This window comes from Aquarana catesbeiana, linkage group LG11 (genome assembly GCF_042186555.1).
Source record: "Aquarana catesbeiana isolate 2022-GZ linkage group LG11, ASM4218655v1, whole genome shotgun sequence".
Lineage (NCBI taxonomy): Eukaryota > Metazoa > Chordata > Amphibia > Anura > Ranidae > Aquarana > Aquarana catesbeiana.
This window is the reverse complement of record NC_133334.1, coordinates 203,128,743-203,152,764: the sequence shown is the minus strand read 5'-3', so window position 1 is coordinate 203,152,764 and position 24,022 is coordinate 203,128,743. Positions and strand designations below refer to the sequence as shown.

The 24,022-nt window shown below is 41.6% G+C and overlaps 1 protein-coding gene across 4 annotated transcripts in view; it reads left to right on the top strand.

Annotated features, from left to right (window-relative positions):
- PC (pyruvate carboxylase) overlaps nucleotides 1-24,022 on the top strand; it is a 989,411-nt gene that overhangs the window by 212,433 nt on the left and 752,956 nt on the right. For all 4 annotated transcript variants that reach the window (XM_073605170.1, XM_073605168.1, XM_073605171.1 and 1 more), the window contains one exon: nucleotides 20,722-20,857. In XM_073605170.1, the coding sequence (XP_073461271.1) occupies nucleotides 20,722-20,857 (136 nt within the window). The remainder of the gene's footprint in view (nucleotides 1-20,721; nucleotides 20,858-24,022) is intronic.

The window sequence follows — 24,022 nt, the reverse complement described above, 5'->3', positions numbered from 1 at the left end:
ATGCAGAGCCTATACACAGTTAAGCTGTATACAACCAGCAGTGAAAATGTAATGTTTATCAAAGATGTCTGTAAACGACTTTACAATTTACTCCTTTATGTCTGCTGTGCAATGAACAGACCCAAATACGGGAGCAAGCCACAGGCTTAAGAATATGACAGCACGCGAATTGGAGGTCTTTCAAAAGTGGCAACCATTGTAGGTTAGTGGAGCCACACAAGCTAGTATTTAATAACAATATTATCCCTATTGAGTAGAGTCGCCTACACAAGCCAGTGCTATGTTAGTATGCATGAAATAAACTAGAACAGTCCTCCATTCTGATCATTTCTGAACATGAGTCACAATCCATACATTAACTGTCAGGTTCTTTAGTAACAGAGGTAGAATAAAATCTTGGCGGGTTGAATTTTTGTAGACACATAGTCATTTAAAATAAATAATGCTGCTTTGGTCAAAGACTACCACAGGTGTGTGTTACCCTATCACTAAATTGTCACTGTACCCAGGCAGTTTTGGTAGGCAACACACAGGCAGTTGTAACAAATCCCTGGTGATTGTTGCAGTACCGGGCATCAGAGAAATTACATGTGTGGCTCTGCCAACTGTGGAAAAACATTAATGGCCTTAACAGTACATACTGACGGCTGCAGCAGGTCCTTTTACATTCAACTTGCCCCTATCGGCGCTCAGCTGTAGATTACCTTCCTCTTTTTTCACTGATATTTGTCTTCTCTGTATCTAGATGGAGGAGAAGAAAGCATAGCCCACCCTCCTCCATGCTGTCTGCAACTATAACTGGCTGACAATGTACTTTTGTGGTCCAAGGCACACTGAAAATTTACACCAAGCAATCCACAAATCCAGTAATCATTCTGATTATCTGGCTTTTTTGGGGGGGGGGGGGGGGGGTTAAAGCCAAAGTATTTGCTTTCTTGCATGGCTGTCTGGCAATTTTGCCAAAGCTTAAGGTCAGTCTTTTTTGTATAGCTTGCTTTTTCGCTGAAAAGAACTAACCATACAGTGCTGATCTGGCTTTGTTACTAAACTAAGACACTTTGAGCTAAAAACATCAGTTGGTGACTGCTGCAACTGAATGAATTTTTATAAATCTTGTTACTGGAGAGAGTCCAAAGAAGGGCAACAAAATTAATAAGGGGCTTGGACGACCTCAATTACGATGAACAAATACAAGCACTAAATTTATTCTCGCTGGAGACGCGCCACTTGAGAGGGGACATAATAGTGATTTATAAATATCTCAATGGTGATCCCAGCGTAGGAAAACTATTCAGTCTCAGGGAGTGCAAGAGGACACAGGACACACAATGAGATTGGAGGAGAAGCGCTTTAACCTTAAACTGTGCAGGGGGTTTTTCACTGTCAGGGCAATAAGGATGTGGAACACTCTTCCACAATTGGTGGTGGCAGCGGGGAGTATGGATGCTTTTAAAAGACTCTTGGATGTGCATCTTTACCACTTCAGCGCCAGAAGATTTTACCCCCTTCATGACCAGAGCACTTTTTGCGATTCGGCACTGCAACGCTTTAACTGACAATTGCGCGGCTGTGCGACGTTACACCCAAACAAAATTGACGTCTTTTTTTCCTACAAACAGAGCTTTCTTTTGGTGGTATTTGATCACCTCTGTGTTTTTATTTTTTGCCCTATAAACAAAAAAAGAGTTTAAATTTTGAAAAAAAAGCAATATTTTTTACTTTTTGCTATAATAAATATCCCCCAAAAATATATAAAAAAACAAATTTTTTCCTCCGTTTAGGCCGATGTGTATTCTTCTACATATTTTTGGTAAAGAAAATCGCAATAAGCGTATATTGATTGGTTTGCGCAAAAGTTATAGTGTCTACAAAATAGGGGATATATTTATGGCATTTTTATTATTATTTTTTTTATTAGTAATGGCGGCGATCTGCAATTTTTATCGTGACTGCAACATTATGGCAGACACATCGGACACTTTTGACACTATTTTGGGACCTTTGTCATTTATACAGCGATCAGTGCTATAAAAATGCACTGATTACTGTGTAAATGACACTGGCAGGGAAGGGGTTAAACACTAGGGGGCGATCAAGGGGTTAAGTGTGTCCTAGGGAGTGATTCTAACTGGGGGCGGATGGGCTACCACTGACATGACAGCAATCACTGCTCTCGATGATAGGGAGCAGTAGATCCCTGTCATGTCATTAGGCAGAATGGGGAAGTGCCTTGTCTCCCTGTTATGTGGCTCTGTGACATGATCGCGAGACACCCACCGGCGGACATTGAGTCCGCGGGCACGGTCACACTGTACGTGGCAGGCGCCCAGTAGCCCCGCCAATTAAAGGGGACGTACAGGTACGCCCATTTGCCCACCGCTGTTATTGTGCTGACGTATATCGGCGTGCAGCGCTCGGCAAGTCGTTAAAGAACACGACATACAGGGATATGGGAAATAGTTATGGCCACTGACACATGTACACGTACACAGGTTGAACTGGATGGACTATTGTCTTTATTTAACCTTACCTACTATGTAACTATGTAGTCTGGCATAATATTGCTAAACCGTAGTTGGAAGTATTTGTTTTTTTGCTTTGTATGTCAACGTCTTTTTTTTTTTTTTGTGTTGTCTTGGCATACAGCCTGATCAATTTATTCATTTTTCATTATACATTTATGGAACAAGCAGTAGGATTTAGCGAGTGAAAATGATGACAACTGAAGTGAGGTGTATTCAGGCAGAAACCTGACGAAAACGTCAAATTTGGTTTTCTGTCACTCAAAAAAACATTGAATTAACCTATTACTCTAAAAACAATAAAAATGTTTCACTCACTCAATTTAGGTTTGCTTTTTTTATCAAGATTAAATGCAATAACTATCAGTAAATTTAGCAGTCTGCAACAGACTAATGTTAAAAAAAAACTATTTTAAAGCTTTCTAGATTCCCAAGACAAACATAACTGTCAAAATTGTAATCTAACTTAATAACTGATTCATTTTTATAATTTTTTTTCTTCTATATTAGTAAGGCCCTATGGCTTCTATTTGGTTCTTTGTTTAAAAAAACAAAAAACAAAAAAAAAACAAATTAGCAAAAACATTAAAAAAAAAAATTAATGTTTAATTCTTTTCTTTTTAAAGGGGAGCTAAATGCATCAAGGTCCCAGATATGCACAGCATTTTTGCATATATGGCACATTTGCCTCCCCAAATGTCCTCTTCAAACAATGCTTCACCCTTGCCCCCTTGTTGCTCCATCACTGCCACTGACATCTTCTCCTGGCATTCTTCTGGATTTTGTAGCTGTGCTTGCATGGTTCATTGTACAATTAGAAGAAAATTGCTAGCAGGCAGTAAAAGAGATTTTATTGTAGAAGAGACGTAGGGGTTGATTTACTAATACTGGAGCGTACAAAATCTGGTGCAGCTCTGCATACAAACCAATCCGCTTCCAGGTTTTTTTGTCAAAGCTTAATTGAACAAGTTGAAGTTAGAAGCTGAAGGGCTACCATGCACAGCTGCACCAGATTTTGCACTCTCCAGTTTTAGTAAATCTCCCCCATGGTCTCTTTTGTAATAAAAAAAACTACCTGTTAACCACTTCATCCCCGGACCATTTGGCAGCTCAATGACCGGAGGACTTTTTACAATTTGGCACTGTGCTGCTTTAACTGCTAATTGCGCGGTCATGCAATGTTGTACCCAAACAAAATTTGCGTCCTTTTTTCCCCACAAATAGAGCTTTCTTTTGATGGTATTTGATCACCTCTGCGATTTTTATTTTTTGTGATATAAACGGAAAAAGACCGAAAATTTTGCTAAAAAATATTTTCTACTTTTTGTTATAAGAAAAATCCAATGAACTCAATTTTAGTCATACATTTAGGCCAAAATTTATTCAGCCACATGTCTTTGGTTAAAAAAATGTCAATAAGCGTATATTGGTTTGTGCAAAAATTATTGTGTCTACAAACTAGGATACATTTTATGGAATTCACGCAGCTTTTAGTTTGACTGCCTCATCTCATCTCATTTCTTGAGGTGCTAAAATGGAAGGGCAGTACAAACCCCCCCAAATGACCCAATTTGGGAAAGTAGACACCCTAAGGAAATTGCTAAGAGGCATGTTGAGCCCATTGAATATTTTATTTTTTTGTCCCAAGTGATTGAATAATGACAAAAAAAATAAATTTTTTACAAAAAGTTGTCACTAAATGATATATTGCTCACACATGCCATGGTTATATGTGGAATTGCACCCCAAAATACATTTTGCTGCTTCTGAGTATGGGGATACCACATGTGTGGGACTTTTTGTGAGCCTAGCCGCGTACGGGGCCTCGAAAACCAATCACCGCCTTCAGGATTTCTAAGGGCGTAAATTTTTGATTTCACTCCTCACTATCACAGTTTTGAAGGCCATAAAATGCCAAGATGGCACAACCCCCCTCCCCTCCAAATGACCCCATTTTGGAAAGTAGACACCCCAAGCTATTTACTGAGAGGTATGTTAAGTCTGTGGAATATTTTATATTTTGCCACAAGTTGCGGGAAAATTACCGTATTTATCGGCATATAACACGCACAGGCGTATAACACGCACATTCATTTTAAGAGGGAAGTTTCAGGAAAAAACTTAAATTTTAAATAAGGAACTTTGAAGCAAAATAAGGGTCAGTGCCCATCTGCAGCCTCACCGTTGCCATCAATGCAACCTGATCAATGCCCATCTGCAGCCTCACAAGTGCCATCAATGCAGCCTCATCAGTCAACATCAATGCAGCCTCACCATTGCCATCAATGCAGCAGCCTCACCATTGCCTTCAATGCAGCAGCCTCAGCATTGCCATCAATGCAGCAGCCTCACCACTGCCTTCAATGCAGCAGCCTCAACATTGCCATCAGTGCAGCCTGATTGATGCCAATCTGCAGCCTAGAGGGGACAGGGTGAGGGCGGGATGAGCGCCGTCAGATTACGTACAGTGAGAATCTCCTATGATAGACAGAACAGTGGTCCAATGCCGGACCAGGAGACGGGACTTCCTATTACAGAGGCCGCCAAGTAAACAGGAGATTCTCACTGTATGTAATTTGACAGCGCTCATCCCGCCCCCCTCCCTGTCCCCTTCGAGGCAGCTAAAATTAAAGTATCGGCGTATAACACGCACACGCTATTTGCGCCTGGTTTTCAGGGTGAAAAAGTGAGTGTTATACGCCAATAAATACAGTATATACTTTTTTTTTTTTTTGCACAAAGTTGGCACTAAATGATATATTGCTCAAACATGCCATGGGAATATGTGGAATTACACCCCAAAATACATTTTGCTGCTTCTCCTGAGTATGAGGATACCACATGTGGGACACATGTGGGACATTTTGGGAGCCTAGCTGCGTACGGGGCCCCGAAAACCAATCACCGCCTTCAGGATTTTTAAGGGCGTAAATTTTTTATTTCACTCCTCGCTACCGAAGAATGAGCGGCACTAGTACTGGCTCTCTGCTCCATACGAGGGACCTGCAGTTCTTGCACCTCAATGGCAGCAGAAGAAGATTGGGGTCCGTTAGGCCTGACCTTGGCAGGGACCACAACTCCGTCAGAGCTATCTATCAGGATTTCGCTGCTGTCTACAGGATCGTATTCTAAGCTTGAATCTGACAGATGAGTGACTTCCTCTTAACTATCTGTCATGCTCAGAAACATGTAGGCCTCTTCACTACTGTACCTTCGATTTGCCATTTTAGGCTCTAAATCTACTGGTATACTAGTGAGACTCACAGGTAAAAAAAAGCTCCTAACTGTTAGCGACTGATTTAAATGCTACCAAAAAAACTGTTCGCATTCGCAGGGATCAGGCCTGACTCTGCGAACGCTGCAGTTATGTGTATTTAGTGTTTTGTAAGTGACAGTGATTGATCGATACTGCACTTGGGTGGGCTGGGCTGGGCAGAGGGGCAAAACACAGGTGCTAGCAGGTATCTGGGCTGATCCCGCTAACACTGCGTTTTTGGGAACCCTAAACTGTTGGGGACACTAGTGTAGATCTGATCAGATCAGATATTGATCCGTTCATACACTATACTACTAAGGGAGGTGTATGGTGCGTGCGTGGATGTTAGCGCTACAAGCACTAATCTGACACTGCCTGGGGTGACGCAGACCCTATCTGACGCCAAAACCCAACTTTGATCACCCGCCGGGTGATTAGGGTGTTAAACCTTTATTGGTTAAAATACGGCGGGTGCCCTGACGCTATAAAAAAAAAATCTAGCTAAACTGCGTCACCCGTGACACTTATACTGTGATCACAGGGGACGGGGTGATCAAGGGGTTAAACCTTTATTGGGGGGGTTGGGGTGGTCCCTAAACCTATCTGAGCCTAATACTAATTACCCTAACACTGATTAGTGTCACTAATGACACTAGTACAGTGATCCAAAAAAAAATCTGATTGCTGTACTGAGTGACACAGTGACAGGTGGTGAGGGGGTTAATTGGGGGGGGTGATCGGAGGGTGAATGTGTGCCTACGTGACCTGGTGTCAGTGTAGTGTTGGTGAGGGGTTAATTGAGGGGTGATTGGGGGGTGAATGTGTACCTACATGACCTGGTGTCAGTGTAGTGTTGTGCAACTCACTGTTCTGATGCTCTCTCCTCTCGGTCTGGAACGAAAAGACCGACACGAGGAGAGATGACATCACTTCCCCTGTCAGTGTTTACAGTTACACAGACAGGGGAAGGATATCATTCGTCAGAAGCGATCACCAGGTCCAGGCCAGATTTCATTGGCCTGGGCCTGGGGATAGATCGGTTCCTGATCGAATCCGATCGTCGAAGCTGGCGGGGGGGCGCACGCCCGCCGTACAATGACGGCGATTTGCCTGCCTGTGCCATTCTGCCGCAGTATACATGCGGTGGACGGTCGGCAAGCAGTCAATAAATTAAAAAAAAAAATCTGCTTACACTTCAGTGCTGGCCAATTGCAGTATAAAACTGATGGCATTGCAGAGGCCACTCCAACCTAAAAAATGCAGTGTTCATCTGCATGCTGAAATTCATCAGTGAAGCCTCCAGCTTGCATGTCAGAGCTGACATATCAATCACATGATCGAAAACAACTCCTGTGTCTGGTGTTGGCTGTTCAGGAGAAGGAAGTTTATAAACATATCCTCAATGTGAGGTATCTTTACAGATTGGGAGTGGGAAGAGGTAAAAAACATAATCCTTGAGCTCCTGTTAAGGAACTGTGCCTAGATTCAGTCTACAAAGATCTGCCTAAAAAAACATTCTTGCATTTGGTTTCTACTGAAAGCAAAAAGGAACATTTCCTCAGTCTGTTATCACTTAGGCACCTTTCACACTGGGGCGGGGGCGTAGTCGGCGGTAAAGCGCCGCTATTGTAAGCGGCGCTTTACCGTCGGTATGCGGCCGCTAGTGGGGCGGTTTTACCCCCCTGCTAGCGGCCGAGAAAGGGTTAAAACCACCGCAAAATGCCTCTGCAGAGGCGCTTTTCCGGCGGTATAGCCACGTCGTCCCATTGATTTCAATGGGCAGGAGCGATATACACTCCGCTCCTTCACCGCTCCGAAGATACTGCTGGCAGGACTTTTTTTACCGTCCTGCCAGCGCATCGCTCCAGTGTGAAAGCCCTCGGGGCTTTCACACTGGAATGAAAGCAGCGGCACTTTCGGGTCGATTTGCAGGCTCTATTATTAGCGCAATAGCGCCTGCAAACCGCAACCGTGTGAAAGGACCCTTAGACCAGTGGTCTCCAAACTGCGGCCCGGGGGCTGGATGTGGCCTTTTGCTTACCCTTTTTTAGGACCCTGGGACACTATTCCTCCCACTAATACAAGACACTGTTTCTTCTTCACCAACAATGGGACATAATGCCTGCAAATTATACAAACAATAGGGCACTCTTAGTACCAAAGACCCCAACAATGGGGCACTATTGTTCACACTGACAACAATGATGGGACACTGTTCTTCTCATTGGCACCAACTGCAGAGCCCTATTCTTCCCACTGACACCAATGATGGGGCACTATTCCTTCTTCTGATGCCAACAATGGGGCAATGTTCCTCCCACTAATACCAATGATGGGGTATTTTCTACTCATACTGGCCACAGTCAGCCCTCCTACTCCTAAAACAGTAAACTGGTCCTTTGTTCAGAAAGTTTGGAGAACTCTGACTTAGACTGTACATTTTTACATTCTTAAAATATCAGAGAAAGACAGCAGGGGGCCAGTCATTGTGAGATAATGTGCATACCCTGGCCAAAACCATAAAGACTTAATTTCTGCATAATTATATGCCAGCATCTTATTCTGGCAATCAGATGTTACATAGTTACATAGTAGGTGAGGTTGAAAAAAGACACACGTCCATCAAGTCCAACCTATGTGTGTGATTATGTGCCAGTATTACCTTACATATCCCTGTATGTTACGGTCATTCAGGTGATTATCTAATAGTTTCTTGAAGCTATCAATGCTCCCCGCTGAGACCACCGCCTGTGGAAGGGAATTCCACATCCTTACCGCTCTTACAGTAAAGAACCCTCTACGTAGTTTAAGGTTAAACCTCTTTTCTTCTAATTGTAATGAGTGGCCCCGAGTCTTATTAAACTCTCTTCTGCAAAAAAGTTTTATCCCTATTGTGGGGTCACCAGTACAGTATTTGTAAATTGAAATCATATCCCCTCTCAAGCGTCTCTTCTCCAGAGAGAATAAGTTCAACGCTCGCAACCTTTCCTCATAACTAAGATCCTCCAGACCCTTTATTAGCTTTGTTGCCCTTCTTTGTACTCGCTCCATTTCCAGTACATCCTTCCTGAGGACTGGTGCCCAGAACTGGACAGCATACTCCAGGTGCGGCCGGACCAGAGTCTTGTAGAGTGGGAGAATTATCGTTTTATCTCTGGAGTTAATCCCCCTTTTAATACATGCCAATATTCTGTTTGCCTTATTAGCAGCAGCTTGGCATTGCATGCCATTGCTGAGCCTATCATCTACTAGGACCCCCAGGTCCTTTTCCATCCTAGATTCCCCCAGAGGTTCTCCCCCCAGTGTATAGATTGCATTAATATTTTTGCCACCCAAATGCATTATTTTACATTTTTCTACATTGAACCTCATTTGCCATGTAGTCGCCCACCCCATTAATTTGTTCAGGTCTTTTTGCAAGGTTTCCACATCCTGCGGAGAAGTTATTGCCCTACTTAGCTTAGTATCGTCTGCAAATACAGAGATTGAACTGTTTATCCCATCCTCCAGATCGTTTATAAACAAATTAAATAGGATTGGTCCCAGCACAGAACCATGGGGAACCCCACTACCCACCCCTGACCATTCTGAGTACTCCCCATTTATCACCACCCTCTGAACACGCCCTTGTAACCAGTTTTCAATCCAGGTACTCACCCTATGGTCCATGCCAACGGACCCTATTTTGTACAGTAAACGTTTATGGGGAACTGTGTCAAATGCTTTTGCAAAATCCAGATACACCACGTCTACGGGCCTTCCTTTATCTAGATGGCAACTCACCTCCTCATAGAAGGTTAATAGATTGGTTTGGCAAGAACGATTCTTCATGAATCCATGCTGATTACTGCTAATGATATCGTTCTCATTACTAAAATATTGTATATAGTCCCTTTTCATACCCTCCAAGAGTTTACATACTATTGATGTTAGGCTAACTGGTCTGTAATTCCCAGGGATGTTTTTTGGGCCCTTTTTAAATATTGGTGCTACATTGGCTTTTCTCCAATCAGCTGATACCATTCCAGTCAATAGACTGTCTGTAAAAATTAGGAACAACGGTCTGGCAATCACCTGACTGAGTTCCCTAAGTACCCTCGGATGCAAGCCATCTGGTCCCGGTGATTTATTAATGTTAAGTTTCTCAAGTCTAATTTTAATTCCGTCCTCTGTTAACCATGGAGGTGCTTCCTGTGTTGTGTCATGAGGATAAACACTGCAGTTTTGGTTACTGAAGCCCCCCGATTCACTCGTGAAGACTGAGGAGAAGAATAAATTCAATACCTTTGCCATCTCCCCACCCTTTGTAACCAGATGTCCTTCCTCGTTCCTTATGGGGCCAATATGGTCTGTCCTCCCTTTTTTACTGTTTACATACTTAAAGAATTTCTTGGGATTTTTTTTGCTCTCCTCCGCTATGTGTCTTTCATGTTCTATCTTAGCCGTCCTAATTGCACCCTTACATTTCTTATTGCATTCTTTATAAAGTCTGAATGCTGAGGATGATCCCTCAACCTTGTATTTTTTGAAGGCCTTCTCCTTTGCTTTTATATGCATTTTTACATTGGAGTTAAGCCATCCAGGATTTTTGTTCGCTCTTTTAAATTTATTGCCCAATGGGATACATTGGCTAATGCCCTTATTTAATATGCTCTTAAAGCAAACCCATCTCTCCTCCGTATTCTTTGTTCCTAATATTTTATCCCAATTTATGCCTTTTAGCAAGGTTTGTAGTTTAGGGAAGTTGGCTCTTTTGAAATTCAGTGTCTTTGTATTCCCTTTATGTTTCCTATTTGTGTGATTTATGCTGAAACGAATTGACCTGTGATCGCTGTTACCTAAATTGCCCCGTATTTCCACATCTGTGATCAGGTCTGTATTGTTGGTAATCAGTAGATCCAGTAATGTTTTATTTCTAGTTGGTGCGTCTACCATCTCACCCATAAAATTGTCCTGCAAGACATTAAGGAACTGGCGAGCCTTAAATGAATGCGCGGTTCCCTCCGCCCAGTCTATGTCTGGATAATTAAAATCCCCCATTATGATAATACTTCCCATCCTTGCTGCTAATCCAATTTGTGATAGGAGATCCGTCTCCACTTCCTCCTTCAGGTTAGGGGGCCTATAGCATACTCCCAGTATTATTTTCCCCTTAGCTTCATCCCTTTGGAGCTCTACCCATAAGGATTCCACCTCCTCTCTAGCTCCCTCAGTGATGTCATCTCTCACATTCGCTTGTATATTATTCTTGATATATAGGCATACCCCTCCCCCTTTTTTACCCTCTCTATCCTTGCGGTATAGGGTATACCCTTGAATGTTTGCCAGCCAATCATGAGAGCTGTTGAACCAGGTCTCTGAAATTCCCACAAAATCCAAATCCTCCTTGTACAACAGTATCTCTAGTTCACCCATCTTGTCTGCCATGCTCCTGGTGTTGGTGAACATGCCACATAGTTTAGACCGGTCGCATATTGTCCTCGTATTGGGTGTTTCAAAATTGCAACTAGGACTTGCTACTATACTCACCTTGTGTTTTTGTGCTTTGGTTAACCTACCACTAATGCCCCCAACACTACCCTCTGGAATATCATCCGCGCTGGCTATCACTGTCTCTGGACCCTCCCCCCCATCGCCTAGTTTAAAAACCCCTCTAACTTTTTGGCCATCTTCATTCCCAGCAGATCTGCACCCTCCTCATTTAGGTGCAGTCCGTCCCTTCTATAGTACCGGTTACCGACTGAGAAGTCGGCCCAGTCCTCCAGGAACCCAAACCCCTCCTTACTACACCAGCTCTTCAGCCACTTGTTTACTTCCCTAATCTCCCTCTGCCTTTCTGGTGTGGCTCGATGTACCGGTAGTATTCCTGAGAATACTACCTTGGAGGTCCTTTTCCTCAATTTAGCACCTAAGTCCCTAAAATCGTTCTTTAGGACACTCCATCTGCCTCTGACTTTGTCATTGGTGCCAACGTGCACCATGACAGCCGGGTCTTCCCCAGCCCCTCCCAGTAATCTGTCCACAAGATCCGTGATGTGCCGAACCCGAGCGCCCGGTAGACAACATAGTGTTCGGCGCTTCAGGTCTTGGTTACAGATTGCCCTCTCTGTCCTTCTAAGAATTGAGTCCCCTACCACCAGAATCTGTCTTTCCTTTCCCTTTGCTGCCCCCCCACTCTCACTGGAGGAGTTCTTCCCCTGGCAGCTAGGAGAGTCCCTCATCTCCAGCAGTGCTGGTCCCTGACTGGTTTCACCAATGACACTCAATGGAGCATACTTATTGGGATGCTCCAGTCCTGGATCGGCCTCTCTGGCACTTCCCCCTCTACCCCTCCTGACTGTCACCCATCTACCTTTTGCTAGTGCCTGCGCCTCTTTGTCTCCACCTGCCTCTGTGCTGGCCCCTGACGGCACCTGCCGTGTACATTCCTGGCTCACCTTTAGTATGGAGGGACTTCTCAGTGCTGACAGTTGCTTCCCTAGATTCAGAACCTGGGCTTCCAGGGAAACAATGTGCTTACATTTTGCACAGCAGTATTCACCCTCGATCGGATGATCAAGGAACGCATACATGCGGCAAGATGTACAAAGAGTCGCCTCTCCACACCCGCCGGGCATCGTACCTATTAAATTTAGTGAGGATTTGGGGATTTTACCCTGTCCAAATTACCTAACAGCTAGCTTCCTGGCACTAATACTCAAGACAATACACAGGTACACAACAAGACAATACACAGGTACTCACAGACCTACGTGCAATTGCAGAACAGTCGCAGACCTATGTGCACTCGCAATACTCAAGTATACAGTACACAATACACAAGTACTAACGATCCACACACACTACTCAGACAACACTCAGATACTCACACTACAAAGGTACTATGACCCCTGTTATAACCTCCTGTTTTAAACTCTAGTTTTTAACTCCCACTTACACAAGGTTCCACAGCCAAAGACTGAGCACGCTCAGACTGAGTTCTACACCCAGTTAAATAGGCACCTGTGAGCAATTGAGCAATTAACCACCCCCCTTAATTGATAGGCTGAAGGAACCAGAGGAAAAAAAAAAAAAAAAACCCTTAATGATCCCTGAATCAAGATGGTGCTGGACTTCTAGGGAGATGGAGAGATTATACATAGCCGATCATTTAAAAAAATATATCTGGCACTAGCCCCACTTCAATTTGTTTTTAAAAACCATATAATTACTAAACTGCTTTTGCAAGAACTGTTCAGAATGTTATGGGGCTTACAGTATGTGCCTCTGCATCTTGATTTTAAGGGGACTTTTTGGATTTTGAAGATTCTGGTCTTTACAATTGAACTACTGATTTCTTTTCTTTGACTGATATAACAAGGGCAACCATCTTTTATAGGTTTAAAAACCACCTATAGAAAAAATAATGTGTAAGGTATTCATTTTCTAGTATTCTGTTCTAACACGTTTATGGGTGTTCATATCCTTTTCATGGATTTCATGTCAGTCAGTTTATATATTGAAGGTAATTATTTTGATTGCTCAATTGTAACTGCTTCAAAGTCCTGTGGCATAGCACTAGCAATAAATACAGAGTTTGACCTCTTCTCCAAATTAAACTTTTATCTCTGTCTATATTTGTTGGAATGTCTGCCACTTTTTAACTTTCACATTATATTGTGGGCTTACCTTGTTTTTTTAGCTGTGGAGAGTTGTTTACACTTCCAACTAGAGCAAAGGGCAGACTATCCTTTGTCTTCCAAATGGAAGGTCCTGATCTGTCCTGTACAATACTGCATGCACATTAGGGTGCAGTTTTTTCTTGCATTAACATGCATTGCATTAAAGTGATTTTGTATTTATTTTTTTTAATAACAAACATGTCATTCTTACCTGCTGTGTGCAATGGTTTTGCATAGAGCAGCCCCGAACCTCCTCTTCTGGGGTCCCCTGCTCGTGCTTTTAGCTCCTCCTCTCTTTTGAGTGCCCCCATAGCGAGCTGCTTGGTGGCAAAATGGGGGTTGTCAAAAACAGGTAGAGGTCATTGGCAGGCAGCGGGCAGGAATCGTGATCAAAGACAAGTATATACGTGAACCCACTACATGGCAAATGTCTGTGCAACATTTAAAAAAAACTTCTCAATACCAGGAAAGGTATCCCCAAGATTTGAATCTACAAGATGAGCAGCAACAGTACCTATCTTCTTAGCGTCACTTATAATATACTTATTAAGAATCAAAAATTAGAGGGGACACATGCAATGAGTTATGGACAAAAAGGGATCATGGCAACTTGATTCCCTTATAGGATACCAAGTTAATTCATGCCAAAATGCTGTAAAGCCTGATGATCTGAGGGGAATCAAGCAGAAGTCCTGGCAGACAGCAGGCAAGAATCATGGTCAGAAACAAATTTGGCAATCAACATGAATCCGAAACCGGATCGGGCACATGACCACAGGAACAAGAGCCTAGGAACCAAGTCCCAGACAGAGGTTTTTGTTCAGGCATCTTGCCTAAACATAAAGTAGAATTCCTGGCTAAACTTAACTAGTCTTAAAAATGCTCCCTCCACCCTCCTAACATCTATGCTGACTAATGGCATTTACAGCCAGCTGACACATGGGTAATGTGACCAGAGCGGGCTGAAAATAGGTAAGTATATACATCTTTCTTACACAGGTTAGTCAGCAATAGGTGTTAGGAAAGGGGAGGAAGCATTTTTAAGACTAGTTAAGTTTAGCCTCGAATTCTACTTTATGTTTAGGCAAAACACCTGAACAAAAACCTCTGTCTGGGACTTGGTCTCCATTAAAAAAAAAGTGCTGTTTTCCCTTAATCCTGCAAAGTCTAATAAACATCTGTTGATATTGCCAGTGGGGTTTACGTTATGCAGCATCCTGTGATGGGGGGAACAATGCTGCCACCCTACTACTGAATTCAGAGCAGCATTGTCCCTTAGATAAATGGTGGCTGCTTTCACTGCTCTGGAATAAGATGTTGCTAGGGGCACGACTTTCAGCATTGTCACTGCTTAGCCATAGCTCCTGTAGTTTGTTAGTAGGCATCTGGTCACGCCAAGTCCTGCCCAGTGCTGGATTGGCAGCACTGACTGTTCTGGTGAAACCCTCCCATATTTGGCTGCATTGTCTAAGAGAGGGAGCGTATAGTCCCCCCAGCAGATGGAGCTCTCTCACGCTCCGGCAATGGACTGTCCCTCAATTCCAGTGCAGGGCTGTGGGCACTGCATTGTGCTTGATGATGATGATGGAGGACCCTGGAATGTAGAGGAGAAGAGGCTGCAGGGGACTGGTCTAGCAGTATAGGAGAAGTAAAAGTGTTTTTTTCTGGTACCCTAGACCTAAACAAGCTTCAAACTTTTTAACCCTTGCAATGTGGGGGCAGCCCCACTGTGAAGAAGGAATTTTTGTTTTTCTGGAATCCAGCTTTAAATTGTGTTTTGTGGGAGAAAAGGCTAGAACATGTAACACCTCAGAGAGACCTTTGTGTCGCTTTTGATTTTACCAGTGGTACATTAAATTAAACCGAGTTAAAGTAAACTTTTTGAACACATGTAAAGTGTATTTTTGTTTTTGCAGCCAAATTGGAAGAACATCTGCTTTATAACATGTTTACATGTTCTCATTCACATGGCATAAATTAACAAAAAATATTTTAAAATGGAAGCTTACTTTTTTTTAGATGCTCTATTCTAGAACCTTCAGCACTAGTTATCTGTTTTATGAGAGAGTTGGACAGTTTGCCATTATTAAACATACATTGATGACATTAACTGATTAGTATTTGGCCCTTTATGTACATTTACAATAGCTATATTTGGATAACACTGACAAAGATTTTTTAAAATATGTTCATATCATTTCAAAATAATCAGCACGTGTATTAATGCTTGATCATATCTACAAGGTCAGTAGAGCAATAGCTGCACAAACAACCTTTTCATCCTCAAGGTCAGAACAATTTCAGATCATCTCTTGAGGCTAAACCAGTTTTATACACAAGTATAAAGTACTCTTAACCAAGAATTCGTGGAGGACTGTAAATGTACTGCAAGTGGTAAGTTGTACCTCAGAATTCTAATAGAACACCTATATACCTTAAAATCTCTTATTTTAATTCATTATGATTATATAATGCCTAGAATATACAGTAAAAATATTGAAAACCTCACAGACAGCTATAATTTACTTGTTGTACAAGCTAAGCAATAGTCTGTATATCAAAGTCCAAAATTTGATGTGTTTCGCAGTTAATTTCTGGCTTCCTCAGGATCGGGTCATTGATGATACATATGTGCATATATGTACATAGAAATATGGACAAAGTTGTAGATTTATCTGCAATACATACATATGATAAGTGTAGTGAATAAATACGTAGATCATATATATGTATTGCAGATAAATCTATGGAACTTGTACGTCTATATTATCAATGGCCTGATCTTGAGGCAAATTGACAGTGAAACACGTCAAGTTATGGGCTTTGATATACACACCATTGTTAAACTTACAGTGGTACAAACAAAATACAGCTGTACGTGAGGTTTTCAATGTTTTTACTGTATACTCTGAGTTGTACAATCATTTTTAATGGTGATTTAAAATAATGGATTTTAGGGTATAAAGGTGTTCAAATTTTAAGGTGTAACTTTCCACTTTTTGTAGATAGTTAGCTCCTATCCTCATACTTAGTGGTTCCAAATTAATAACTACTGCGGTGGGGAACAGACATAAAGATACACTGCATCTTTCCAAGTAACTGTTCTGTTTATTCAACACAATTGAAAGTTTTTTTTATACAGATGCTTACGTAGGTATCACAATAATATTGCAAGTGTACTTTTATGGTAACAAGGGGCGTAACAGGCAGGCTAATTTGTAATAATGAGTTACATTTAAATGCTTGGTTAAGAGCACTTTATATTTGTATTGCCTTCAGAAGGCTTCCTCCTGAGGACACAATTTAGCTAATGTGTGAGTTCCACTTTGCTGCATTCTTTCCTTATGTCTGTTTTATTCACAACAAAGAGAGATAATTGTAGCAGTAACAGGCTGCCTTCTACTGCAAGATGCAAGAAAAATACTGATTATGAATAAAGGAATGCCATCACTTACCAACCCCTTTTTTGTTTTTTGTTTTTTTAAATTATGCTATCTAACACTTATGCATTAAGAGCAGGGGATGTAGTTGCACTGCGTTTATAAATATATGTGAAGGCCACTCTGTCTTTCAAGTCTCCTCTGTACAGTGTAGTTCCTAACTGTACTCTGAAAGCCTCTACATTTGAGTGCATATAGCAGTGGATAAATTGAGGCAGGTCTTATATCTTTCATAGCTCGGTCTCTGCGGTGGGAGCATGTTGCAAGTGCGCTTTCAGCACAGAAACATTGGCCGCCTAGTGGCTCATATGTTTAGCGTGTGGGTATTGAACCCCACTATTAATCTTTTCCATCTTCTGTATGCTCCCTTATGTCTTCTAAACAGCAGAGACATAGACAAAAGTGTAAATCTTGACAATAAATGGGCTGCAAATGGGCAATTATATAATGTACAACATACAGGCAGTTACAATGCTGAGCCAACAAACAAGCAATAATTGTAAAACATAGGCAACAAATGGGCAATTGTGCAAATATGCAGGCAGCAAATGGGGAGTCGTGACAATATGCAGTCAACAAACAAGTGTGAAAATATTTGGACCACAAATGGACAACAAGTACAGTATAAAGGCAACAAACATACACTAATTACAATATAAGGGTAGTGACAACAACCGTGAGAGTAGTATCAGATTGGTTACACTGGTGGTCAGTGTAGTGCAATGTTTCTCAACTCCAGTCCTCAAGTACCCCCAACAGGTCATGTTTTTAGGCTTTCCATTATTTTGCACAAGTGATTTGATCAGTTTCACTGCCTTAGTAATTACCACAGCCGTTTCATCTGAGGGAAATCCTGAAAACATGACCTGTTGGAGGTACTTGAGGACTGGAGCTGAGAAACATTGGTGTAGTGCACCCTGTTATATTGGTTGTTGGTGTAGTGTCCCTATGGTGGTCAGTGACGTGCCCAAGTTTAAGTTCATTGTCACTGGTTTGAGGCCCCCCTTTAAAATCATGGTGAATGGAGTCGTCCTTTTTAAGTTGGTGGCCAGTGTAGTGTTCCTTTTTTTTTTTGTCATCAGTGTAGTGCCTTGCTTTTAGGTATACTGTGTAGTTTCCTTGCTTTTAGTAGTTAGAGTAACACCTAAGCTTCTTGCTATTTTAATTAGTGGGCAGCATAGTGCCTCCCTTTAGTTGGTGGTCAGTGTAGTGCCCCCCCCCCCCTTAAGCTTGTAGCCAGTGTAGTGCCCCCCCCTTAAGCTTGTAGCCAGTGTAGTGCCCCTCTTTTAGTTGGTAGGCAATGTAGTTCTCTTTTTTTAGTCATCAACTTGGGTTCCCCTTTTATGGCTTGTCAATAGTTTTTAGTGGCCCTGTACATTGGTGATCAGAGTTTTGGTACCCTCTTACCTTTTATTGTCAGCTCTGACATGTGATGTGAGTATCTGGGCTATGCAGCCTTTGTCATGTGTCATCTAGCCCAGCAACGCCTGATCTCTTTCACCTCCTGCTCTCTATCCTGAATACTACTGGAAATGTTCAGCGGCTAACAGAGAAGCCAGCTGAGTGCTGGGGACTTAAGTAGGCAGAAATGATTGGGAGGTTATATAGCTGTTAGTAGTGTAGGGGAAGGGTAGAGTCTCTGTCAGCTTTTTATTGCTCTCTGTGTCTCTGTTGCATAGTTACATATAGGGTTGTCCCGATACCACTTTTTCAGGACCGAGTACAAGTACCGATACTTTTTTTCAAGTACTCGCCGATACCGAATACCGATACTTTTTTTTTATGTCACGTGACAGTGTTTTTTTTAATTTTTTTTTTAACAGTGCTTTTTTTTTTTTTTTTTTTGGGGGGGGGGGGAGGGGGAACGGTGTATGTGTGTGTGTGTGTGTGTGTGTGTGTGTGTGTGTGTGTGTGTGTGTGTGTTTTGTTTTTTTTTTTTTTTTTAATTTACAATTTTTATTTTTTACAATAATTTTTTTTTTTATTCTTTATTGCAATATGTGTTTTTTTTGTTTTTGTTTTTTTTTTAATCAGCCCTGTTGGGGGGCTTTGGTGAGATATCAGGGGTCTTAACAGACCTCTATCTCCCCCTTGAGACAGAGAAAGAGACAGAGGATAGAGATTCCCCAGTCCCTTTCTCTGCAGCCTCAGCTGCACTGACAATGAATGGAGAGAAGACAGCGGCTCCTCTCCATTCATAAACTGACACATCGTAATCACAAGAGATTACAATGTTTCAGTTATGTGAATGGACAGAGTCAGCTGACTCTGTCTATTCACAAAGGAAGGAGGAGGAGGACGGCGGAACGGAGGGGGACAGAGAAGGAGGGGGGAACGGAGGGGACAGCGGAGAGGCACAGAGGAGGAAAGAGGAACGGAGGGGGACAGCGGAGAGGCACAGAGGAGGAAAGAGGAACGGAGGGGACAGCGGAGAGGCACAGAGGAGGAAAGAGGAACGGAGGGGGACAGCGGAGAGGCACAGAGGAGGAAAGAGGAACGGAGGGGGACAGCGGAGGGGGACAGAAAAGGAGAGAAGAACGGAGGGGGACAGCGGAGAGGCACAGAGGAAAGGAGGGGGCATGGAGGATAATGCAGTGACAGTCAGTGGTGAGCGATCACTGCTGTGTCACTAAAGCAGCTGAAAGCCGCTGGGGGAGAAGCTTGTATCTCCCCCATGTGCCGATCACAGCTGACTTTTAGGTATCGGGGAAGCATCGGGAGCATTTGCCCGAGTACAAGTACTTGGGCAAATGCTCGGTATCGGTGCCGATACCGATACTAGTATCGGTATCGGGACAACCCTAGTTACATAGTAGGTGAGGTAGAAAAAAGACACAAGTCCATCAAGTCCAACCTATTTGTGTGATTATATGTCAGTATTACATTGTATATCCCTGTATGTTGCGGTTGTTCAGGTGCTTATCTAATAGTTTCTTGAAACTATCAATGCCCCCCGCTGAGACCACCGCCTGGGGAAGGGAATCCATATCTCGGGGCCACTTAGTGCTAGAAACCCCAGGTTTGGACATGTTGTAGTGCTAGATCTACTGGGTTTGCACACCAAATCTGGGGTTCCTAGTACCAAGTGGTCCCGAGATACAGGGCCCCACATTTGGTTCGGAAAATGTCATTCTTTGCACCAGAAAAGTGCTTGACTCGAGTATAAGCCGAGGGGGGCACTTTCAGCACAAAAAAATGTGCTGAAAAACTCGGCTTATACTCGAGTATATATGCTATATGTTACCCTGTAGAAACTGCCATTTTTCAATTGCAGGCTGTTCACAAAAAAATGATATATATATATATATATATATATATATATATATATATATATATATATATATATATATATATATATATATATATATATATTGGAAATAACAGTTCTTTGTTTTTGCATAGCAAGTAGTTTAGCAGCCAGAACCGGAAGATTTGTTGAAATCTAATTGATAGCCTCAGTTTTTATTTCAGACATTCAGATGAACCTGACGCTAGTATAGAACTAAAAAGTTATAGAGGTCCGTTTTTTCATTTTCGTTTTGCAACTGCTGTAAGTCATTACTTTATGTACACATCTGTCAGTTGTTTTGGGCCAAAAGATTTCCTGGGGATAAACAGATCTTATTTGATGAATATGGAGTTTGGAGTATACAAACAATGTTGACTTGATAAGGGTAGTGGCTCAGTCTACATCAGACAAACAGTATTTGCTTTGTTCTTATAATCCACATAATGTCATTATTTGTGATATGTGCTACTGTATGAAATAAAAATGAGTTTTGTGTTGCTAGGCAAAATCTGAATGGAAGATGTGACCACTGTATCATATATTTTCTTTTCAGATGTTGCAGCTTCGTTTTGTGAAAGGAGGTTTACCCTTCCTGGGTGTTAAACGTCTATCTGTGCTTAATGCAGCTTTCCAGAGCACTCAACGTGTGGAGTACAAACCTATAAAGAAAGTGATGGTTGCCAATCGAGGTAATTTTAAGGCTGTTTTTTCTACTGCACGATGTACCCAGTTAGAACAACTTTTATAAAGCAATTGTCGTGTTTAGAATATTATTGAAAAAAAATGTTACATTTTGGGCCTCATGCACACTGGATGTTTTTTACAGCTGTTCCTAGGGGCGTCTTTCATGCCTCTAAACTCCACTGCATGCTAGTCTATGTGTCCATGCACACATAGGCTTTTACCAGCGTTTAGGAGCAGGAAAAAAAAATCCTACTTCCAGTGCGTCCAGGAGTAGCAGAGTTTTGGGCAGAAAAAATGCTTGATGCTGCTAAACGCGTCTATATGCTAGGCGTGATTAGCGCTTTAGCGTTCATTCATTTCAATAGCCAAACCAGAATAAATTTAAAAAATTTGGCCAATGAAAAAAACATAGGTATCAAAAGCCGGAACACAATTGCTCCTCCTTATGAAATGTTATTTTGCACTGAAGCAGTTACAACATCTTTGGAATGCTAATGTGTTTCGGCCTAATCCATCCTCATAGCATCCAAAAAAAGCAACTGACTTGTAACATTTATTTGTTGGCGTTAACAGCACTTGGTGAGTGTGGGACCATATGAAGGAACACATTTAATGGTTTATAGTCTGAAGAGTGGAAGAGCTCTTATTTATTTCATTAAGTTTTTCACGTTTTTTTATTTTAGTCTACACAAGTTGATTTGATGGACACTTGGTTATATTTGAACTTTTGTTGATATATGTTTTTGTGTATGAGAAGGATTTAGGTAGTGAGCAGCACTGTATATATATTCATTTAATTCTAGGGCAATTAATTGCCTTGTCTCAACTGCAGCCCATAAGTGATATTCACAGCACATATATTTCACCCACAGAAATGCATCCATTATTACATTTTAGAAATGTATTATACATGCATTTAATAAAGTAGTTGTATCATTAACTTTTGTAATGAACGATATCTCTTTAACCCTAAAGTTAGTTTTATTAAAGAAGAGCTCCAGAAATAAGATTATTTCAATCATTTACTTGGCGTCAGCTTGGCTCAAACTATCCATATTCCTCTTCAGGTGGGTGCTCGAATGCACTGTGCACTTAACATAGAGTTCGCACCTCTGCCACTTAGGAGAAGCCTTGCATTTTTTTCACTGAATACAAGATTGTTCTCAGATTTGCTAAGATGGAGAATGTTCTGTCATCCTCCCCCCTTTCTACCTCGGCCAATCAGAGAATGCATTGTATTTGCTGAAAGAAGTAAATAACAAGAAACCAAATAATTGAATTAATGCAGGTGTTGATTTGGCACTCTATTGTTCTACAGTGCATAGTATATGTAGTGCTTTATAATAAAATATACGAAAGTGACAATACAAAAAACAGTTATAAGTAAAGTTGCGCTATATCACAGATGGGAAACTGAAAAATAACATAAAACATAATACAAAAAAACAGACCAATAGTGAAAATAAATCTGTGAAGGTAATCTGAAATATAGGATAATCAAAATTAAATATTGCTCCAACATTGCAAAATGGGTAAAAAGGTCCCAAGACCGAAAAATTCTTTCAGTGAAAATGACACCGTCCCACACCACAGATAAAGTGACACCTCCACCGTTGGAAAAATGCCTGCTTACCAGCTGGTGTGGACCCCCTGTTACGGGAGGTCTATCTCACTTGTAGCTCAATAACCAGCCAGGGCATTTGTTTCTATAGGGAGATGTATATATGGCAATCCCACCATACATCAAATTGTAAGATCACAGGTACAGCGATTGAGGCGACTCAATCATAGCAAAAAGCCTTTACGGATGTCCTCCAATTAGTTTGACTCATGGAAGTTCTCCCAAAAGAAATAAAGGCTTGCCATAGTGTAAAACCATAAACATTTAATATATTATAAAAGTAATGCACTTACATCAAACTTGCATAAACACGCATAGGAAAATCTTAAGCCGACCGGCTCTAGCAAAACACCCGTCCTTCTGGGATCTACAAAGCGCGGTGATGTCAGCATGTCGCTCCACCCTATACCCTACCACAATACAAAAAGACTGATACTATAGGGAAAAAAATACCTTGATAGACTAAGTTACAAACAAAGATTAGTCATTGCAAAAAATACACCAGATCTCCCATTCTAATATAATAGAGACCATGGTCATGCAATACTATATGGTGTTACCAATATACCATAATGCATTGTAAAACATAGCCAGAATATATCATCACACAGTGTCCAAATATAATAAAGTGACCCCGGGTGGCTACTCCCACTGATGATATCCACTATGATGAAACGCGTTGGTACGGGCTTACAGGCGTGATGTCATCAAGAGTGCTTTTGTCAGAAGCCGGTGGGGACAAGACTGTCTGCTGATCAGGTGCATGTAATGCAATATGGCTTTATTCTGTCATTATTCCATGTGAATGCACATTTTGTTCTGGTTGTGGTTTTAACTATATTACCCTATGCAAGCTGTTCCTTCCTTTTCTAAGTTACTTCAAGTTCATGCCCATTTCCCAGGGTGTCTGTGTGCTATTGTTGCTGAGATCTGGACTGCTTAACCCTTCATGCTCTGTTTGACCATTTACTTTAGAGTGGTGAATCTTGTAAGAGTCCTGTTTGTGCAGCAGGAGGGTGTCTTTTCTAATCAATATCATGACAACAAATGGACTGTAGGGCTTTAGTTTTTTATCCAATAAGGGGATGTCTTTCAGCACTACTATTTGGATTTTTTTATGGACATTTTATGAACACAAGAATCGGTGGCATATGTCCTGTTGGCTCTGGACACTTATTAATCACTTGTATTTATTATTTTTGGTCACATATATGTGTTTTATTTGTATACTGTAGATTGTATATAGATCTTAGGTGATCAGTTTATGAATATTTGTTTACATATTGATTTTGACTTTTTACATAGCGCTGCACTTTTTTTTTTTCTTATAACATTATGGTTTGATCACAAATTTAGTGCTGGCAGCTTACGTGCATCTTACAGACATTTCACCTGTGTGCAAAGATTTTTTTATATTATACTGTCACCATGGCAACACAATGGTCTGCCTCCTAAAGCACTGCTCCTCTTTCCTGGCAACCAAGAAAGATCTCTCTCACTCGGCTTAGATAATTTTTTCCCGGGGGGTTCAGCTCTCCCAAATAATAAG